Genomic DNA, 23650 nt, shown 5'->3' on the forward strand with positions numbered 1-23650 from the left:
TCAGTGATACACGGAGCAAGGAGGACATCAGAAGCAGACTAGCACTAGCCAAAAGGGCATTCCTGGCCAAGAGAAGTCTACTAGTATCAAACATAGGTCTTAATTTGAGGAAGAAATTTCTGAGAATGTACTGATGGAGCACAGCATTACATGATTGTGAAACATAAACTCTGGGAAAACTGTAACAGAAGAGAATCGAAGTATTGGGAGGTGGTGCTACAGGCGAATGTAGAAAATTAAGTGGATTGACAAGGTAAGGCATGAGGAAGTTTTACGTAGAATCAGAGAGGAAAGGAATATGTGGGAGACACTGACAACGAGAAGGGACAGGATTATAGGACATCTGTTAAGACATCACGGAATTACTTCCATGTTACTAGAGGGAGTTGTAGAGGAATAAAATAGTAGACGAAGACAGATATTGGAATACATCCAAGAAATAACTGAGGACGTAAGGTGCAAGTGCTAGTCTGAGATGAAGAGGTAAACACAGTAGAGGAATTCGTGGACGGCAGCACCAAACCAGTCAGAATACTGATGTCCCCCCCCCCCCCCCCCCCGGCTCCCAAAAAAGATAAACTCAGTACGTAAACGGACATGAAAATGTAACGGTCACTCGGGACTGGAATGCGGTTGTGGGGAAGGAGTAGATGAAAGAGTTGCGGGAACACAATGGCTCGGTACAAGCAACGAGAGAGGAGTAAGACTGATCGAGTTCTGCAATAAATTTCAGCTACTAACAGCGAATACACTGTTCAAGAATCACAAGAGGATGAGGTATACATGGAAAATGCCGGGAGATACGGGAAGATTTTAGTTAGATTACATCATGATCAGCAGAGATTTCGAAACCAGATACGTATACGCAGGAGCAGATATAGACAGATCACAATGTAGTGGTCATGAAGATTAGGCTCCAGTTTGTGACAATAGACAGGAAGAATCAATGCCCAAAGAAATGGGATACCGAGGTCTGAGGAATGAAGAGATACGCTTGAAGTTGTCTAAGGCTGTAGGTACTGAGATAAAGAATAGCTCCAAGAGGCAGTTCAGTTGAAGAGGAATGGACATCATAACGAAGGGCACTTGCTGACATTGCAGACACTGCAGATCTGATCCATATCGAACATACCTTTTATGTGACACAGAGCTCATCGCTATCCTTCTCGGAATTTATGGGAATTAGATGACTTGTGAGTACTCGTGGTCTAGGGGTAGCGTCTTTAATTCATAATCAAAACGTTTTCGGTTCTGGGTTCGATCCCCGCCACTGCCTAAATTTTGAGAAATAATCAGCATTGGCGGCCGAAGACTTTCGGCACAAGAAGTCAGCCTCACTCTGCCAACGGATTTTTCAAAGAGGGCGGAGGAGCGGATAGAGGTTCAGGGCACTATCTTGTCCTAGGGGTGGGAAATTGCCCCTAAAGGCGGAAGAATCAGAAATGATCAACGACATGAGGATGCAGAAGGCAATGGAAACCACTGCATTAAAGGCGCGTAACATGTATCCACAGCACATGTGGCCTGTAGTTGAAAAAGTGTCATGATGATCTCTCCACTGGCAAAAGATTCCGGAATAGTCCCCCATTCGGATCTCCGGGAGGGGACTGCCAAGGGGGAGGTTACCATGAGAAAAAGATTGAATAATCAACGAAAGGATAATGTTCTACGAGTAGGGGCGTGGAACGTCAGAAGCTTGAACGTGGTAGGGAAACTAGAAAATCTGAAAAGCGAAATGCAAAGGCTCAATCTAGATATAGTAGGGATCAGTGAAGTGGAAGGAAGACAAGGATTTCTGGTCAGATGAGTATCGGGTAATATCAACAGCAGCAGAAAATAGTATAACAGGTGTAGGATTCGTTATGAATAGGAAGGTAGGGCAGAGGGTGTGTTACTGTGAACAGTTCAGTGACCGGGTTGTTCCAATCAGAATCGACAGCAGACCAACACCGACAACGATAGTTCAGGTATACATGCCGACGTCGCAATCTGAAGATGAACAGATAGAGAAAGTGTATGAGGATATTGAAAGGGTAATGCAGTATGTAAAGGGGGACGAAAATCTGATAGTCATGGGCGACTGGAATGCAGTTGTAGGGGAAGGAGTAGAAGAAAGGTTACAGGAGAATATGGGCTTGGGACAAGGAATGAAAGAGGAGAAAGACTAATTGAGTTCTGTAAAAAGTTTCAGCTAGTAATAGCGAATACTCTGTTCAAGAATCACAAGAGGAGGAGGTATACTTGGAAAGGGCCGGGAGATACGGGAAGATTTCAATTAGATTACATCATGGTCAGACAGACATTCCGAAATCAGATACTGGATTGTAAGGCGTACCCAGGAGCAGATATAGATTCAGATCACAATATAGTAGTGATGAAGAGTAGGTTGAAGTCCAAGACATTAGTCAGGAAGAATCAATACGCTAAGAAGTAGGATACGGACGTTCTAAGGAATGACGAGATACGTTTGAAGTTCTCTAACGCTATAGATACAGCAATAAGGAATAGCGCAGTAGGCAGGACAGTTGAATGGACATCTCTAAAAAGGGCTATCACAGAAGTTGGGAAGGAAAACATAGGTACAAAGAAGGTAGCTGCGAAGAAACCATGGGTAACAGAAGAAATACTTCAGTTGATTGATGAAAGGAGGAAGTACAAACGTGTTCTGGGAAAAACAGGAATACAGAAATACAAGTTGCTGAGGAATGACATAAATAGGAATTGCAGGGAAGCTAAGACGAAATGGCTGCAGGAAAAATGTGAAGACATCGAAAAAGAGATGATTGTCGGAAGGACAGACTCAGCATACAGGAAATTCAAAACAACCTTTGGTGACATTAAAAGCAACGGTGGTAACATTAAGAGTGCAACGGGAATTCCACTGTTAAATGCAGAGGAGAGAGCACACAGGTGGAAAGAATACATTGAAAGATTCTATCAGGGTGAAGATTTGTCTTTTGTGATAGAAGAAGAATGAGGAGTCGATTTAGAAGAGATAGGGGATCCAGTATTAGAATCGGAATTTAAAAGAGCTTTGAAGGACTTACGGTCAAATAAGGCAGAAGGGATAGCAGAATTTCTAACATCATTAGGGGAAGTGGCAACAAAACGACTATTCACGTTGGTGTGTAGAATATATGAGTCTGGCGACATACCATCTGACTTTCGGAAATGCATCATCCACACAATTCCGAAGACGGCAAGAGCTGACAAGTGCGAGAATTATCGCACAATCAGCTTAACAGCTCACGCATCGAAGCTGCTTACAAGAATAATATACAGAAGAATGGAAAAGAAATTTGAGAATGCGCTAGGTGACGATCAGTTTGGCTTTAGGAAAAGTAAAGGCACGAGAGAGGCAATTCTGACGTTACGGCTAATAATGGAAGCAAGGCTGAAGAAAAATCAAGACACGTTCATAAGATTCGTCGATATGGAAAAAGCGTTCGACAATATAAAATGGTGCAAGCTGTTCGAGATTCTGAAAAAAGTAGGGGTAAGCTATAGGGAGAGACGGGTCATATACAATATGTACAACAACCAAGAGGGAATAATGACGATCAAGAACGAAGTGCTCGTATTAAGAAGGGTGTAAGACAAGGCTGAAGCCTTTCGCCCCTACTCTTCAATCTGTACATCGAGGGAGCAATGATGGAAATAAAAGAAAGGTTCAGGAGTGGAATTAAAATACAAGGTGAAAGGATATCAATGATACGATTCGCTGATGACATTGCTATCCTGAGTGAAAGTGAAGAAGAATTAAATGATCTGCTGAACGGAATGAACAGTCTAATGAGTACACAGTATGGTTTGAGAGTAAATCGGAGAAAGAAGAAGGTAATGAGAAGTAGTAGAAATGAGAACAGCGAGAAACTTAACATCAGGATTGATGGTCACGAAGTCAATGAAGTTAAGGAATTCTGCTCCCTAGGCAGTAAAATAACCAATGACGGACGGAGCAAGGAGGACATCAAAAGCAGACTCGCTATGGCAAAAAAGGCATTTCTGGACAAGAGACGTCTAGTAATATCAAATACCGGCCTTAATTTGAGGAAGAAATTTCTGAGGATGTACGTCTGGAGTACAGCATTGTATGGTAGTGAAACATGGACTGTGGGGAAACCGGAACAGAAGAGAATCGAAGCCTTTGAGATGTGGTGCTATAGACGAATGTTGAAAATTAAGTGGACTGATAAGGTAAGGAATGAGGAGGTTCTACGCAGAATCGTAGAGGAAAGGAATATGTGGAAAACACTGATAAGGAGAAGGGACAGGATGATAGGACATCTGCTAAGACATGAGGGAATGACTTCCATGGTACTAGAGGGAGCTGTAGAGGGCAATAACTGTAGAGGAAGACAGAGACTGGAATACGTCATGCAAATAATTGAGGGCGTAGGTTACAAGTGCTACTCTGAGATGAAGAGGTTAGCACAGGGGGGGAATTCGTGGCGGGCCGCATCAAACCAGTCAGTAGACTGATGACCCCCCCCCCCCCAAAAGAAAAAAAAAGAGTGCAGCTGTGGTGCCAGCTTCCTGCAGCGACTTGCTAAGGCATCACGGCTTCCACGCCGCAATGCATCGCCTTGTTACCCGTGCCATAGGTGGACATACAGCTTGTTAGGTAAGTTAGCGTAATTGTCTGGTTAATCAGTGTAAATAAAGTCGTGGTCATGCATTTTAGTGTATCATTAGTAGTAAAGACACTTTTAGTCAAGTTAATGGTTGGTTGACTGTAGCTACTGTAAGAACAGGTAGTGCTTCTGCTGCTCAAATCTTGAATTGCGATTCTCGTAATGTGACTGGTTGTCACACTTACCATACTAGTGAGGTAGCGAATGAAGATTTTGCTTGCACTCCCAGAAGCAATTATCGCTCCTGCCCCATATCGGATGCTAACTTCCTGTGCGCTTAACGTTATCAGCGTTGCACAACGGCAACCGGTTTAGTGAATGTGCCTGCCACGTCTTGTAAACTATTTACAGGCCGACAACGAGAAACGTTCTATGTCCGAATGGTGCTGGGACTCGACCGGCTCTAGACCTCAAAAATGGAACATTCTATGAGACTGATACAGTAAAAAGGGCTCACAATAATGTCCGCCAGACACATACTTTCGTGAGATGCCCAGTCCTGTTGAATGATTTCTTTAGTCGATCGTCTACTAATCCTATCAATTCTATCCTGAAAAGAATGCCTCCTTTACCAAGAGACAACTTCCTAGGATTGTCTACGACTGTGTGCATGAGCAGGACTTTATTTCATTCCATTGTGGCTCTACAAAATTACCAACATGGCAATGGACCGCACCCTTATCGCTGTCTTATCGCAACTCACGACCAGCAAATGTACCTTCTGTGTCTATTAAAATATATCCACTCCTACAGCAACCAATTTTCTAAACACGATGAACGACAAAGAAACCCCGAATCCTACACCTAAAAAATGAAAAGTCTCCCTGCTCCGTATAGCAAAACTAGAGAACTGGCAGATGACACGGATCACTACGTGTTCTTGGGGTTGGCTCAGACAAATTTTCTTGCAAGGTCTGTCTCCTCCTATCCATTCTCAGTTCGCTGAGGTCTGGTGTTGGAGGCCAGTCGAGAAAATAATTTCCATTCCGTTCTGTAAATCACTCTCGAAGTCTCAGATGATATGTTCGCTGGAGACATGCTACTGTAAACAGAGGCATCCCTTAGGATATACACTGCCTGAGAAGAAGAGTGAAGTAACCAGAAGACATGGTCGCATGTCATTGTAACTTTGCGTACCTAAACACCTATGTAATCGGTTAGAGTTACAATTCTCTGTCATGGATATAATGGCCGCCAGAGTACATTAGTGCTGTTCAGGTTAAATGGATCCTGGTAGGATGTATAAGGGTCGTGAAGATGATGAAATGTTGAATGATCACTCTGTAGGACGCGAAGAAGCCACGTATCCGTGTGAGAAAGTATATCAGTCTTAAAAGCGGCTCAGGGTGGGTGTCCATTTGGCTGTGCAACATCCAGATTTTTGGGGCACAGGGATGTGACAGTGGCCCAATAAGGACTACATAGAAACGTGAGGGCACGCATACTCGTCGCCAAGGTACCGGTCGTCCGTGTCTGCCCACCGCAATGGAGTCTCTCCATACTGTGCAGCAAGCACAGACGGATGCCATATTCCTTGACTTCCGGCAAGCGTTTGACTTTGTGCACCGCTGTAGACTCCTGACTAAGGTACGAGCATATGGGATTGTTCTCAAATATGTGAGTGGTTCGAAGACTTCTGTAGTAACAGAACCCAGTACGTTGTCCTCGATGGTGAGTGTTCAACAGAGGTGAGGGTATCATCTGGATGTGTGGTAGGTCCGCTGTTGTTTTCTATCTACATAAATGGTCTTTTGGATAGGGTGGATAGCAATGTGCTGCTGTTTGCTGATGATGCTGTGGTGTACGGGAAGGTGTCGTCGTTGAGTGACTGTAGGAGGATACAAGATGACTTGGACAGGATTTGTGATTGGTGTAAAGAATGGCACCTAACTCTAAATATAGATAAATGTAAATTAATGCAGATGAATAGGAAAAAGAATCTCGTAATGTTTGAATACTCCATTAGTAGTGTAGCGCTTAACACAGTCACATCGATTAAATATTTGGACGTAACAATGAAGAGCGATATGAAGTGGGACAAGCATGCAATGGCAGTTGTGGGGAAGGCGTATAGTCGTCTTCGGTTCATTGGTAGAGTTTTGGGAAGATTTGGTTCATCTGTAAAGGAGACCGCTTATAAAACACTAATACGACCGATTCTTGAGTACTGCTCGAGCGTTTGGAATCCATATCAGGTCGGATTGAGGGAGGACATAGAAGCCGTTCAGAGACGGGCTGCTAGATTTGTTACTGGTAGGTGTGATCATCAGGCGAATGTTACGGGAATGCTTGAGGAACTCGGGTGGGAATCTCTGGAGCCGTTCTTTTCGTAAATCGCTACTGAGGAAATTTAGAGAACCAGCATTTGAGGCTGACTGCAGTTCAGTATTACCGCCGCCAACTTATATTTCGTTGAAAGACCACAAAGATAAGGTAAGAGAGATTAGGGCTCGTAAAGAGGCATATAGGCAGTCATTTTTTCCCTCTTTGGGAGTGGAACAGGGAGAGGAGATGCTAGTTGTGGTACAAGGTACGCTCTGCCACGCACCGTATGGTGGATTCGGAGTATTTATGTAGATGTAGATGTAGAAGCAAAACATAAGCTCTTCACGTGTGCACCTGCCATCCCAGAACCAAGTTATGAACTCCCTGGAACATACTGTGTTAGCTTGAAACATTGGTCAGAAACTAGCAGCAGCCTACCGCGAAATGCATAGGTCGACGTTAAGTCCACAACGCAAAGAAATGCTTGTAGAGTGGTGTCGCGACTGAGAACCATGGACTTCTCAAGAATGACATCGCACTGTGTTCATCAATGAATTGCGGTTCTGTGATAATCCGATGACCATCGTCGACGGGTATGACGGTGACCTGGGGAAAAATCTCGTCCTTCCAATGTTTTGAAGAGGCAGAGCGGGTATTACTTCAGGTCACGGTTGGTAGTGACCGAGGGAACTCTGATGGAAAAACAATACGTCACAGATATCCTGCATCCTGACGTGTTACCTCTCACGTGACAGTATGGTGGTGTCATTTTTCAACAGGATAATGTTCATCCACATACAGCATGTGTCTCCATGAATCATCTGTGTGAAGCCGAGGTACTAAGCTTGTCACTAGCAAGATCGCCAGAAATGTTACCGACATAGCATGTGTGAGACCAATTCGGACATCAGTGCCGGTATCCAGACATCAGGAACCAGTTACAACAGTTGTGAGCGGGCCAGCTTGCCTCAGGGCGATGAAGTAGCTTTATGACACCCTTCCCAACTGAATCAGTGCATGCATCCAGGACTGAGGTGGTGCATCGTCATAATGATAATTGTTCTCATACGGCCAAGCTCTTTGTAATTTTGTTTCGATTTTGTAATCACTGGTATAACATAACATACCCTCTCAGTCCATGAAGTTTCAGTTCTTTTCTTTCTTCGCTTCTCGTTGTTTTACCTTTTTTGTCAAGAAGTGTAGTTAGGGAACAGATGGAAGTATAACATTACCAATTACGTGAGTATAATAACCAGCTGCACTTGAACTAATCCAGCCCGAAGGTATCACAGACAACGGCCACTGAGATATGTAACACGGGGGTACTGGGGGTCGAAACAGACAGCCTGCGGCCTAGGTACATGTGATGGACATTTCATTCTCTGTGGAAAACATTGATTCGTCAGGAAATATTACATCTGCCCAGTCGTGATGTATATTTCACTCAGAAAATGTTAATCGGTAGAGTCTATAATCATCATAGAACTTCACATTGGCAGCCGCACATTTGCTCTATAGTGAAGACTTCTGAAATTCGGTCTGAACTGTGTCGACCGACCTCGGAAACGCAAAAGTATGGTTCAACTGCACCGTGTTAAAAAGTTTCTGCAGTGGTGTATTCACAAGTTCCATATCGTGTTCTGGTGTCGTTGCCCGTCAGCTTCAAGTTCCCACAATCCGACTTTTTATCTGCAATATTCGTCTTTTCATAGTGTAATCAGGAAGGTATTACCATGCTACAGCCTCCAACACTGTCAAATTCTTTACTTCCACAAGAACAATGGCACTGTCACGAATAGCCCGTTGACGATGAAACATCGCCCATGAACAAAAAGGTTGGACTCAAAGTGATGTGGTCGGGTATCTCAGTTTGAACCGTGTACCGCCGTTGTCTGTTACAGAATAATTATAATAGCCCGCCGGTGTGGCCGAGCGGTTCTAGGCGCTTCAGTCTGGAACCGCACGACCGCTACGGTCGTAGGTTCGAATCCTGCCTCGGGCATGGGTGTGCGTGATGTACTTAGGTTAGTAATGTTTAAGTAGTTGTAAGTTCTACGGGACTGATGGCCTCAGATGATAAGTCCCATAGGAATCAGAGCCACTTGAACCATTTGAATAATTGTAATATCATTACAGCGATACAGGTCAGGATAAAGCAATACTCCGTTTCGAAAAATCATAAAGCATTTCATTTGTTACTATCACTCAAGCATTAACTAATTAACTATAGAAGCTTTTTCAGAAATATAATCCCAGTATTTACAGTCTAACATAGAAGTTAATCTTTGCCCTTTGCAAACGGATTGATCATTCAGCTACAAAATTGTGAGCAATATTTCAAATGGTTCAAATGGCTCTAAGCACTGTTTGGACTTAACATCTGAAGTTATCAGTCCCCTAGACTTAGAACTACTTAAACCTAACTAACCTAAGGACATCACACACATCCAAGCCCGAGGCAGGATTCGAACCTACGACCACAGCAGCTGCGGGGTTCCGGACTGAAGAGCTATATTTCAAGAAGTCACTTTTCTTCCTTGTGCTTTCAATGTTATCCGGAAAAATTACGTGTTGCACTTCATTCTCAAATGTTCTGTTCCGCATTGAGTGCGATTTTCCACCTCTGCATTTCCTACTGGCAAGTGTACATATGGCGAAAGTTACATAGCTTAGAAGCAGAAAATATGTTCGCGATACGGAAGACAGAGTCACAGATTGGATAGAACCCTCAAAAAGTTAATTTGATTTCAATTCTTATTATCTCTACGTTAAAGTTAATCTTCTCATGATCTCACGATGATAAAATCTTAATCGTAGATGAGCCGACGGGTAATCAGCGAAACAAAGTTACACAAACTTCCTATCGAGTTCAGCAGTGAAGGTCAGAAAATGACGAATATACTGAGGTGACAGACGTCATGGCATGCCTCCTGATATCGTTCCGGACCTCCTTTTGTCTGCCATACTGATGCAACGCAATGAGCATGTACTCAACAAGTTGGAAGTCCCGTGTAGAAAAACTGAGCCTTGCGCCTCTATAGCCGTCCATAAGTGCGAAAGTGTTGTCGGTACAGGATTTTGTGCACGAACTGACTTCTTGATTATGCCGCGTAAATATTCGATGAGAGCCACGTCGGGCGATCTGAGTGGCCATTATGTTCTGGCATGGCGCTTTGTGACCCATAAAAATTCCATCGTTTTTTGGGTACATGAAGTGCGTTAATAACTGCAGATGGTCTCCGAGTATAATCACTCTCAGTCAAAGACCTGATCATTCCATGTGAACACAGCTCACACCATTGTGGAGCCATTACCAGCTTGTACGGTGCCTGCTTAACAACTTTTATCCATGGCTTCGTGGGATCAGCGCCACACTCGAATCCTACCATCAGCTCTAACCAGCTGAAATCGGAACTCATCCTAGGAGACCACGGTTCTCCAGTCTTATAGGGTCCAACTGATATGGTCATGAGCTCAGGAGAGGTGCAGCAGGCGATGTCGTGCTGTTAACAAAGGCGCTAACATCGGTCGTCTACTGACGTAGCCCATTAACACCAAATTTCTCCGCATTGACAAAAAAATTGGTTGAAATGACTCTGAGCACTATGGGACTTAACATCTGTGGTCATCAGTCCCATAGAACTTAGAACTACTTAAACCTAACCAACCCAAGGACATCACAGACATCCATGCCCGAGGCAGGATTCGAACCTGCGACCGTAGTGGTCACGCGGTTCCAGACTGAAGCGCCAAGAACCGCACGGCCACACCGATTGGTCTCCGCATTGTCCTAACGGACACGTTCATCGTAGGCCCCACTTCTTTTTTCTGCGGTTATTTCACGTAGTGCAGCTTTTTTGTTAGCACTGATAACTCTACGCAAATTCCGTTGCTATTGGTCGTTAAGTGAAGTCGGACACTGCGTTGCACGTGGTGAAAGGTATTGTCTCAAGTGTTGAATTCTCGGCACACTCTTGCCACTGTGGAACTCTGAATATTGAATTCCCTAACGATTTCCGAAATGGAATGTCCCATGCGTCTAGCTCCAACTACCGTTCGGCGTTGAAAGTCTATTAATTCCCGTCGTGCGGTCCCAATCACGTTGGAAACCTTTTCACATGAATCAACACATGACAGCTTCACCACTACATTGCCGTTTTTTACCTCGCGTACGCGGTACTACCGCCATGCGTATGTGCGCATGTCGATATCGCATGACTTTGTTTCACCTCAGCGTATACAGCATATGTGCAAATACTGCATACTGGAAAATGGTTGAACGGTGAATATCACAGAGGACCTGATGGAGGAAATGCAGAACAAGCAGATACACCGCATAAAGTAGCAGTGATTGTTTCGCATAGAAAACAAGAAGAAGCTACACAAAAATATTGGAACAAAAGAAATGTGAGATCAAATCATTATATCATGCAACCTTTTTCCAACAGGAGCTACGGCGTTTCCAGACGGATAAAGAAGCATTTTAATTTTCACCGAGCGAGGTGGTGCAGTGGTTTGCACACTGGACTCACATTCGGGGGGAAGGCGGTTACAATCCGCATTTGACCATCCTGATTTAGGTTTTCCTTCATTTGCCTAAATAACTTCCGGGAAATTCCGGAAGGACACGGCCGATATCCTTCCATATCCTTGAAACAATCAGAGCTTGTGGTCCGTCACTAATGGCCTCGTTGTCCACCGTACGTTAAACAACAATCTTTCTTCCTTCATTTGCAATTTGGAATGTGGTCCATTTCCCGTGCGAGTGCCGATTGGTAGAGACAGCATTTTCTACCAAGGAATGAGATTCTACAATGAGCTGCCCAAGGCGAATTGCATTTTAACTTTTGTTTTAGTAATCTGTTTAAACGCATGTTACATTCTATATCGTGAAGATTTACGTAGATAAAACAAAAAATGGCTCTGTGCACTAGCGGACTTAACTTCTGTGGTCAACAGCCCCTATAACGTAGAACTAATTAAACCTAACTAAAGTAAAGACACCACACACATCCATGCCCGAGGCAGGATTCGAACCTGCGACCGTAGCGGTCGCGCGGTTCCAGATTGTAGCGCCTAGAACCACTCGGTCCCTCCGGCCGGTGTAGATAACACAGACTTGGCGTTTGGTAAAACTGTAACACAAGAAATTTATAATGAGAATAATAATAAAACTTTTGTAGTATTTTATTTAATTTTTACTGTGTCTGTTCTTTCAGGCATGCATGTCTGTTGGAACAGACAATATAAAAATTAAACCAGTATCCCTAGCGCTGATGGGTGAGAACGACGATAATGACACTGATCCTAATTTCATGTATTCTCATTGCCATGCTGCGGTTATCAATGTGAGAGCATTGAGAGATGTAGACACTGAGCGGCGTATGAAAGTTTGGATTGGTCAGCAGAGTGGCCACTGATAGCCGAGGTGTCTCACTCGCGGCCCATTGCTGAGCCTGTGTTGACGTGCGGTGCGGTGCCTGATGTAGCGACCTGGTTACGTAAGCAGTGTTACTATACGTGTACACAGCGTTCCTTGTGCAGCCACCTAACTTGTAAGTGGTGGCACTTTTTGTTCATCTTCTCTGTGCATTGCTCATGAAGCAGAGGTACCGCTTCGTAACTATAAATCATATTTATCTATTCGACCGGGAGAAGTACTTTGATAAGAATACAAGTCATGTACAAAATACGGCTTTGGAAATTCATGACTGGCTGCATGGTGCTAATACTGAGTTCATTCTAATAAATAGTGAGAAATAGTTTGTTTTTGCTAAATTGCACGGTTCTGTTGCGGTAGACAGAATATTGCTGAAACCCAGGGCAAATTTGAATTCCGTCATCGTGATGATTCTGTCAGTACCGTTGACATGCACTTACCAGCCAAAACGTTATGACCACTGGCCACTGCAAAGGCTGGATGCCACCTGGCGGCGTTGTCGGCACGTGACTCAACAGAAAGCCATTTGAGTGGAACAAAGACGGATGGGGAATTACCTTAGCAAAGATAAGCGCTGCAAATGGAGAAATCCACTGAAATAAGCGACTTGGCCAAAGGACAGATTTTTACTACGCAGAATCTGTGAACGAATATCTCTAAAACGGCGATGCTGGTCGAATGCTCACGTGTTCCTGTCTTGAGCGTCTACGGAAAGTGGTAGAAGGGCAGTGATGTTACCATTAGAAGTTTAGTGGTTAGACGTCCACTGCTCTTCACAGAGTGTGGGGTTTGGAGGCTTGTCTGCTGTGTAATGTAGGATAGACGGCGATCTGTAGAACCACTGGCGAAAGAGCGCAGTGCTATTGGGCACACATGTATTTCAGAGCTCAGCATTCAGCGCACACTGTTGAACAAGGGGCTCTGCAGCAGACGACGCTGCGGGTTCACAAGTTGGTTCAACGGCTTCGTTAGTTACGGCTCCAGTGGACACGGGATCATTGAGATCGGACATTGTGTTACTGGAAACGTGTCGGCTCGTTGGACGAATCACGTTTTTGCCTCACCAGGTCGATGGTCGTCTTCTCAAGCTCCGTTATACAGGCTAACGTCTTCTCGAAACGTGCACCGCGCCACGGAAGCAGGCTGGTGGAGGTAGTATTAAGGTATGGGAAACATTCTCCTTCGCTAGAAGGGACCTGTGGTAGTTATAGAAAACACCATGTCAGCTGCAGGCCACCTGCATCCCTTCATAGTTGAGGTCTGTCCTGACACCGACGTCATCTTTCAACTGTATAACTGTCCGTGTCTCGAAGTCAGAATTATGCTACAGTGGTCGAGGAGTATGATAGTGAAATTACTTTAATGTCATTCGCCTGATGTGAATCCGATAGTTCCGTCTGCGCCGCTATCGAGCGCTATCATTGCGGTTAGTCGGTTGGTTGGTTTGGGAAAGGGGACCAAACAGCGAGGTTATTGGTCCCATCGGATTAGGGAAGGATGGGGGAGGTATTCGGCCATGCTATTTCAAAGGGGCCATGCCGAGATTTGACTGGAGCGATTTAGGGAAATCATAGAAAACCTAAAACAGGATGGCCGGACGCGTGTTAGAACCGTCATCCTCCGGAATACGAGTCCAATGTGCTGACCACGGCGCCACCTCGCTCGGTCAGTTATCTACAGCGAATTACATGAATTGTGTGTACACACCTGGTGCCACAAAACTCCACAAATCTACCAACGAACTGTAGAATCGATGGTACCCAGAATCGGCACAGATACCTAGGAAACAGAAGTCCGACAACATTACATGGATACAGGGTTGATCCGCGATGGGAACGGGGAATCATGAGGAAACGGTTGTTCCCCAATCCCAACAATCATACATGGGGAGCCCCTTGAGCCGTCCACAGCAGGATTGTTAACATCAACCAATGCAGGAAACAACACATCAGGAAATAACACAAGAACAGCTGAGAGAAACCCAAGCAGCTACTGAAACATGTAAACAGGGAAGTATAGTTTGCCACAGAATACAAAAAACTCTCGGGAAATTGCGCGGAGGTAAGGAACAACAACCAGAAGGCTACAGAACCTCAAGTTGTTGCGAAGATACCACGCGAGAAAGTCAAATACAGTCGAAATGTGACAAGTAGAAAAAGTAGGAAAAATGCGGAAAGAGAATACGAAGATGACGAGAATGGAGGAACAGAAAGTGAACATACTGGGAATGACTCTGGTTCAGAAATTAAATTCGGGCATAACAAGGAAAATCAAAACTGAAAAATAAGTTTTTAATGGAAACAGCGACTGTCAACATCAATCGAATTCAGTCAGACGTAAAATTGAAATGGGTAACCCTTTGTTTATATTCTATGGATGTAGACGTAGTTCTTAGCCAAGAAGTGATAGCACGAAATATTTCTGACATATTTGGATTTGATGAGATACTCAGTATTGGTGAAGTATCTGGAACGCCGAGTCTTTACAGAAAGGTTGGTATACAATGTGTGGTTCAAGCGTACGTAGAGTCAGGAAGAGGCATTGCTGCCCTGCCATGGGGATGTGCGCCTTCTCACCATATGTGCCCCAACGAGTACAGATGGTAGAAGAGAGAGAAGTGAGTTACTTCGTCACGAAATCAGAGTCTTTACTGATGTATGTCGACATATATACTATGTGTTCAAAAGTATCCGGACACTTCCCTAAACCTACTTTTTTCATATTAGGTTGATTGTGCTGCTCCATATCAGCGACCTCAGTAGTCATTAGACATCGTGAGAGAGCAGTATGGCGTAATCTGCGGAACTCACAGACTTCGAACGTGGTCAGGCATTGAGTGTCACTTGTTCCACACACCTGTACCCGAGATTTTCACACTCCTAAACATCCCTAGGTCCACAGTTTCCGATGTAATTGTGAATTGGAAACGTGAAGGGACATGTAGAGCACAAAAGCGTAGAGGCCGACATCGTCTGTTGACTGATAGAGACCGCCGACAGTTGAAGAGGGTCGTAATGTGTAGCAGGCAGACATCTGTCACACAGGAATTCCAGACTGCATCAGGATCCATTGCAAGTACTATGACACGGCGGCCGAGGTGGCCGAGCGGTTCTAGGTGCTTCAGTCCGGAACCACGCTGCTGCTACGGTAGCAGGTTCGGATCCTGCCTCGGGCATGGATGTGTGTGATGTCGTTAGGTTTAATAGTTTTAAGTCTAGGGGACTGACTATCTCAGATGTTAAATTCCATACTCCTTAGAGACATTTGAACCATTTTTGAAGTACTACGATAGTTAGGCAGGACGTGTGAAAACTTGGATTTCATGGTCGAGCGGCTGCTCATAAGCCACACAACACGCCGGTAAACGCCAAACGACATCTCACTTAGTGTAAGGAGAGTAAACATTGGACGATTCAACAGTGAAGAAACGTTGTGTGGAGTGACGAATCAAGGTACACGATGTGGCGATCCGATGGCTGGGTGTGGGTACAGTGAATGCCCTGTGTACGTCGTCTGCCAACGTGTGTAGTACTAACAGTAAAATTCGGAGGCGGTGGTGTTATGGCGTGGTCCTGTTTTCATGGAGGGGGCTTGCATCCATTGTTGTTTTGTGTGGCACTATCACAGTACAGTCCTACACTGATGTTCTAAGCATCTTCTTGCATCCTATTGTTGAAGAGCAATTCGGGGATGGCGGCTGCATCTTTCAACACAATCGAGCACCTGTTGATAATGCGCGGCCTGTGGCGGAGTGGTTACAAGGCTATAACATCGCTGTAATGGACTGGCCTCCATAGAGTCCTGACCTGAATCCTATAGAACACCTTTGGGATGTTTTGGAACGCCTCACCGACCGCCATCGATACCTCTCGTAAGTACAGCACTCCGTGAAGAATGGGCTGCCATTCCCCAAGAAACATTCCAGTACCTGACTGAACGAATGCCTGCGAGAGTGGAAGCTGCCATGAAGGATAAGGGTGGTCAACACCACGTTGAATTCCAGCATTACCGATAGAGTGAACCACGAACTTGTAATTTTCAACCAAGTGTCCGGATATGTTTGATCACATAGTGTAACAGTCGGAGACTTCTATTAAGTGATAAGGAAATAAGATCAAATCATGAGCTATAAATCCTGCCCAGAGTTAAAAACTTTAACAGATGGCTTACAGCTTTAAGGCACCTGGATGTACACAGACCTTAATGTTACATGCTACACGTACGTCAGTAGCCAGTCTGCCAGCAGACTAGACAGAATTTACTTCTCCAAAGCTATGTTAAATAATCTACGAGATTCTGAGACCGCTCATCTTTACCGACCATTGCACTTGTCATGTAACCGTTACGTACACCAGACACAAAATTTTCTAGGGCGTGGCGTACGGCAGTTGAGTGTGTCGCTACATGGCGATAATATCTTAAGGCAGGAAATTCAAGACATTTGGGAGCATATGTTTCGATAGACGAACAGGCATCGACAAAGAGTGTTACAGTGGACGGACTGGGCAAAGACGCAAATAAAGAAATGTATCATCCAGTTTGCACAGAAAAAATCATACTGAAGGATAAATAGTGTCGAAATCTTACTTAACAATTTGACAAGAAGTGTGCGATGCTCTACGCCGCCCCCCTTAAAAAAAGTTATTAAATATCAAATAACAGCAGCAGTTCGCGAAAGTTTACCTGTTATTAAAGTACGGGCTCCAGATATCAATGACATCAATCATGAAATTGCATCCGTCTATCACATAATAAGAGAAACCAAAAGGATCAAGCAAAAATTGATACCTAAGCTTCTAGATTATGGTGGAAATGAATATTTTCAACAAAGCACGATCAAGGAATACGTTGTGAAATATTATAAGGATCTCTACTCAGCATCGAATGTAGAAGAGACATCGACAGATTACTTTTTGAACAGTATCACTTCAAGTTCTGAATCAAAAGATAAGGATGGACTAATCGCTAGGATAACAAATCAGGATGTCAAACGTATCATCATAAACGCTCCGAAGAGGGAAGCTGCTGGATTATAACGATTGCCTATCGAATGTTTTGAACAGTTTTAGAAGGAAGGAAGGAAGACTAAGTTTAATGTCCTGTGGACACCTAGGTTATGAGAGACGGAGCACAATCTCGGATTGTGTCATGGATGAGGAAGGATATCAGCTGTGCCCTTTTAAAGGAACAATCGCGGAATTTGTCTTGAGCGACTTAGAGAAATCACGGAAAACCTAAATCTGGAGGGCTGGACGCGTGTTTGAACCGTTGTCCTCCCGAATGGTTCAAAAATGGTTCAAACGGCTCTGAGCACTATGGGATTTAACAATGGAGGTCATCAGTCCCCTAGAACGTAGAACTACTTAAACCTAACTAACATAAAGACATCACACACATCTATGCCCGAGGCAGGATTCGAACATGCGATCGTAGAGGTCGCACGATTCCAGAATGAAGCGCCTAGAACCGCTCGGCCGCTCGGGCCGGTTTTCCTTCCGAATGCAAGTTCATTGTGCTAACTACTGGGCCACCTCGCTCGGTGAACAGTTTTTGGATATGGTAGTTGAGGAACTCACCGAAATGTACGATGAAATCTTAGTAAATATCATCTTCCTCCGGCAATTTACGAGGGAATCATTATCATATGAAAGACTGCCCAGAGTAATAGGAGGAACATTTCCGTCCTCTTACGTTGCTCAACGCCGACTTAAAAAATTTAACAAACGTTATAAACAACAGAGTAAAGCAAGTAACAGGTAAAGTAATTGGACCGTACCAAACGAACCCATTACAAGATGGCCAATGGCAAATATTCTAGACAAATACAGAGGTATAGTACATTTAACATGGATATACAAAACGAGGTTGAATGTGCATGACAACAATAGCAACAGCTTTTCTAGATTTTAAGAAAGGATTTGGCAGGGTTTATCACCAGGTTTTATTTCAAACTATGGGTAAAATAGGTTTTAGTGAACCGCTTACAAAGCTGCTAAAAATGCATAGCTGAAATAGGATAGAGGCTGAAGATTAATGGGAAGCTGACAGCTTCAGTGCCGACCAAACAATGTCGCTGCTCGCCAGAGCAGTAGAACATTTATTGAAAAAATTCCATAGTTCCCTGAAAGTCTTGAGACACTTAACATAATAACATAAGAACAGTTTGCCAAGCTTATGCAGATGACGTGAGTTTGATCGTCAATTCCAGGGAATACGTTGACACAATCAAACGAATTATAAAGAAGTTTGAAGATGCAACTGGAGAAAAACTGGAGCAAACCTAATTCATGGACTAAACCTAGCTACAGCCACGAAGAGAGTTAACGTCTAGGGATCACGCTGAGCCATAGTCCAAAGGGTATGGTCAAAATGAAATGGTGAATGAAACTTTCCGCACTGCGGCATCCTATCAAAGATCACATCTAGCGTAATTTTAATTGAATACAGAGAGTAACCTTTCTCCATGCGCACTTACTGTATTTAGTAGAATATAACACATGGCTGCGATATTTCCAATTATAACAAATTGAGGAAATAAAATACGGGTATTAGCTCTCGCTTATTTATAAAACTGACAAGGGAATATCTTTCAAGTCACGCACAAGAAAACAACCTTAGGGCGACTTCAAACTGATTAGGGATCAAAGAGGTTGAATCACAAGGCACAACTATCTTCAGTAGGAACACAGCTGGAATACTACGAGACAACCGTCCAAGCATTACAAAAAATTATTTTATATCTGAATTACTTGAGATCGCAACGACAAGAATCCACCAATGAACATCGGCCGCATCAACAAGGCATTGGTATACATCCGTCGATATTTTTCAGAAATAAGTTACAATTTTTTAGGAGATAGATTAAGGAAAGACGAACCTATGTCTATAGCATTTGTATACTTAGAGAAAGCATTTGACAGTGTTGACTGGATTACCGTCTATGAAATTCTTCAGTTAGGAGGGGTAAAATACTGGGCGTGAAAGGCTGTTTACAACTTGTAAAAAAACTAGATCGCAGTTGAAAGGGTCGAGGGAAATGAGAGGGAAGCAGTGATTGAGAAGGGAGCCAGGGTTTTAGCCTGTCTCCGATGTTACTGAAACTATACACTAAGCAAATAGTAAAGGAGACCAAAGTAAAATCTGATGTAAGAATTAAAGTTAATGTTTTCCGATGATATTGTAGTTCTGTCAGAGATAGCAAAAGACTTGGAAGAGCAACTGAAAAGACTGGACAAGGTCTTGAAACGAGGATATAAGACGAACGTCAACAAAAGCAAAACAAGTCGAATTGAATCAAGTCATGTTGAAGTAATTAGATTAGGAAACGAGACACTTAAAGCAGTAGACGAGTTTTATTATTTGGATAGCAAAACAGATGATGACGTCGAACTAGAGAGCTTAGAAAATGTAGACTGGCAATAGCAAATAAAACGTTTTAGCAGAAGAGGAATTTGTTAACACTGAATATAGATTGCGTTGTTAGGAAGACTGTTCTGAAAGTATTTGTGTTGAGTTTAGGGATTTATCAAAGAGAAACATGCACGATAAACAGTTTAGGCAAGAAGACAACAGAAGCTTTAGAAATGTGATACTACGGAATAATGCTGAAGATTAGGTGGGTAGACCACGTAAGTAATGAGAGGGTACTGAATGTTACGCTGTTTTAAATAGGCCGACCTGTATTCGGAAGGATGGAAGTTCCAGTCTTCATCTGGCTATTCTAATTCATGTTTTTCGTAGTTTGCCAAAATTACTTCAGGCAAATTTCCACTATATGGACTCGACCTTCTGTCTTTCCTATCTTTGTCCTGTGGGTATGTAAATATCTGTATATGCCTTTTTTTCTTGTCATGAAATTGTAATATCTTGACATGTTCAGTATCTTTGTTAAAGTGACATGCGGCCTGACAGAATTACTACTACTACTACTAATGCATCGAACCTTCTCCCACGCATACTCACTGACTCAAATACTGGGTCAAGCACATTAACGTAGATAACTCAATATAACTTACGGCAAAAACTTCTAGTCGAACAAACTTTTGTCGTTCCATTATTACAGCACAGTGCAACACGTTATGTTCCTGAGCCTCACACGTAACTACTGAGATTCTGAGGAAGCCAGTTAACAGATAAAAGGCGGGCGCAAACAACAACTCAAGTACTGTTATCAATTTAGTTGCAGTCTTCGACGCAGGTGTCAGATGTGTTGACAGTCGGGCTTATCTCTATACTGAAGAGAGCATAGACTGATATAAATTAATTGTATTCATTTAACTCTGCTAAAATCTTTGTATTAAGATAACTCGTGTTCTCACACTTCCGTTGTCACTAGTGGCGATAAAAATCTAGACAGTTTGTAATCTGAACAACAAAGTTCTTTAGAAAGAACAAATAAATCATAGTGTAAGACCATATACAAGTACATATATATTCTAATAGGTATTTCTGGTCTACACAAAACCTAATTTTACTTTCACAGCATCGTTCAGCATCTCAGAACTACTTCAAAATAAATAGTTTTTCTCATTCGGATTTAACATTTGAAAGCCCTTGTATCTGTATTATGTGACACAGTAGTTGTGTCTGGTTATTCTGCAATGATTTAATTGCGAACAATACTGCGTTTTATAAACCACTACGCTTGTCTATCGTATCACATTACTTTTCAGTTCTTCTCAGTTCAGTTATTTAACCTTTCTGTTCCAATTTTAAATAACGCATTACACCGATATGTCTCAAAACTTTACTGTAGCACTTGACATTTAGAATATCAAACGATTATTAAACATAAAGTACCAAAGTTTGAAGATAGTGAGAGTATCATACTATGCCACGGTGTCTTGAAAAATAAATATTACACCTTCATACAGACATGATTTGCTTCTTCTACTGTTGTACCTATTTATAGTGCTTACGACGCACAGAAATTTATGTCACAATCACTTCACGTAAGCGAAAAGCTGCTACACCTACGAATCGAACAAGCCTCGAAAACTCGAAATTTGAACACAGGTTGGGACTTTCTATTTGTATTGTATGACAATAATAAATTTATCAAGCTTAGTCCTCCCTCATTTGCATCAGAAGAATTATACACGCACTCGTTACAGAAAAATAGACTGAGAAATATACCTCATAAAATCATGTTAGTATTTAGTGTTTAAGATTCACATCTGGCACACACACACACACACACACACACACACACACACACACACACACACACACACACACACACATGCACACAGAAAACCGATAGAAAAAGAGCGACTTTGCAGACGGAAGAGAAACTTGAAACGTTGCTACACGGGCAACCAGTCGATTCGTTCTTGCCAGCGTTTACGAATTGCCTTTATCTGCCAGTGCATTAAATGATGTTCAGAAAAGCCGAAGGCAGACTGCAAAATGTGGACACTATCAGTCTTTAACCCTAAATACTAATACGATCATAAAGAAAGAACACAATTAAATTGAAATAAGGAATTGTTCTGCTTTTCTTATCTAGTCTAACTGTTTATTATATCTTGAGTAATTTCGAAGGGAGTTGTTAAGGGAAATTACTTTCGTATTTCATTACGTATCAGTAAGCAATTCCGTCGAAGGTAGGTGCTGCGATTTTGAGGAAGTCCCCAAGTGAATTGACTACTTCGTCAGTCACAATGTAATAGAATAGGTGTTGCATGGTTCAAGATACAACATAAAACTACTGCGATACTTTTGCACAAAAAGGATTCCTTGATTTCGCGCCGAACGGAAATTAGTGACTGTGTTTCCAGAATAAAATTTTCACCCTGCAGCGGAGTGTGCGCTGATATGAAACTTCCTGGCAGATTAAAACTGTGTGCCCGACCAAGACTCGAACTCGGAGCCTTTGCCTTTTGCAGGCAAGTGCTCTACCAACTGAGCTACCGAAGCACGACTCACGCCCCTTTCTCACAGCTTTACTTCTGCCAGTATCTCGTCTCCTACCTTCCAAACTTTACACAAGCTCTCCTGCGAACCTTGCAGAACTAGCACTCCTGAAAGAAAGGATATAGCGGAGACATGGTTTAGCCACAGCCTGGGGGATATTTCCAGAATGAAATTTTCAGTCTGTAAAGTTTGGAAGGTAAGAGACGAGATACTGGCAGAAGTACAGCTGTGAATAGCGGGCGTGAGTCGTGCTTCCGTAGCTCAGTTGGTAGAGCACTTGCCCGCGAAATGCAAAGGTCCCAAGTTCCAGTCTCGGTCGGGCACACAGTTTTAATCTTCCAGGAAGTTTCAGTGACTGTGTTAATCACACTAAACTATCCTGATACAGAGGCGTAGAGAAGTGTGTCACTACTTGTGAGTCGCCAGAATCATAATACACTGCCAAGCACCAAAACGCAGTGAACTCTTATTTCTTCCAACAATATGGTTTCGTTCCTTCCAGATGGGACAGGTTGTGGCCCGGACTCTCAGTGGTAGTTACACATCACATAGCAAGGCAAAGTTGTCATACACAAAGCAGCTCACCCAAAGTTAATTGACACACTGAATATTACTGTAGCTCTTTTGTAAAGAATATTAGAGAAAATCTTACTCACTGCTAAGTGAGGACAGGTACTTGCTCAGTAGTCTCACAGCGCTGTATTTCGTACAACGTAGTAAGATATGCTTGTGCAAAACAGAACAGTCAGGATGAAAGAAATGCACTCATTCACGACAGCGCATATACAGTACAATTACGCTTCGTTATCAGAGAACCAGAAATACATATTACAGCAATTAGAACAAACAATGCCAACTACGCTAACTACGTGTGTGCAATGTACTGTTACCATGCAATTCTTTATTTGGAATGCAAACTGCATGGAACAATGCTCAGTGGTTCTACTAAATATGTATATACAGGGTGTTACAAAAAGGTACGGCCAATCTTTCAGGAAACATTCCTCACACACAAATAAAGAAAAGATGTTATGAGGACATGTGTCCGGAAACGCTTACTTTCCATGTTAGAGTTCATTTTAGTTTCGTCTGTACGTACTGTACTTCATAGATACACCACCAGTTGGCCCAATTGAAGGAAGGTAACAATGACTTCGGTGCTTGTGTTGACATGCTAATCATTGCTCTACAGCACTAGCCTCAGTATGTAGCATCAACAGTGTATTCTCCCTCAACACACAGCACGCAGATCTCATCCTAGACCACAGACTTCATATTGGGAGCAACCCGGTCAGGATGAGGGCCAGAGTCAGGGTCGGTCAGGACAGCCCAAGGTCCTTTCCACTGCCATGAGTGTGAATCCTGAATCGCTCCTGGTCATCACGAACGTGGTTTT

General features: G+C 43.1%; 1 protein-coding gene across 1 annotated transcript in view; it reads right to left on the reverse strand.

The window, feature by feature from the left end:
- The window catches only part of LOC126355965 (uncharacterized), a 32428-nt gene extending 11987 nt beyond the window's left edge, over nucleotides 1-20441 (reverse strand). Inside the window, exon 1 of the mRNA XM_050006571.1 lies at nucleotides 20355-20441. Coding sequence (XP_049862528.1) covers nucleotides 20355-20393 — 39 coding nt within the window. The 5' untranslated portion in view covers nucleotides 20394-20441. The remainder of the gene's footprint in view (nucleotides 1-20354) is intronic.
- Between the last annotated feature and the right edge of the window lie 3209 nt (nucleotides 20442-23650).

This window comes from Schistocerca gregaria, chromosome 3, assembly GCF_023897955.1.
Source record: "Schistocerca gregaria isolate iqSchGreg1 chromosome 3, iqSchGreg1.2, whole genome shotgun sequence".
In the NCBI taxonomy this organism is placed as follows: Eukaryota; Metazoa; Arthropoda; class Insecta; order Orthoptera; family Acrididae; genus Schistocerca; species Schistocerca gregaria.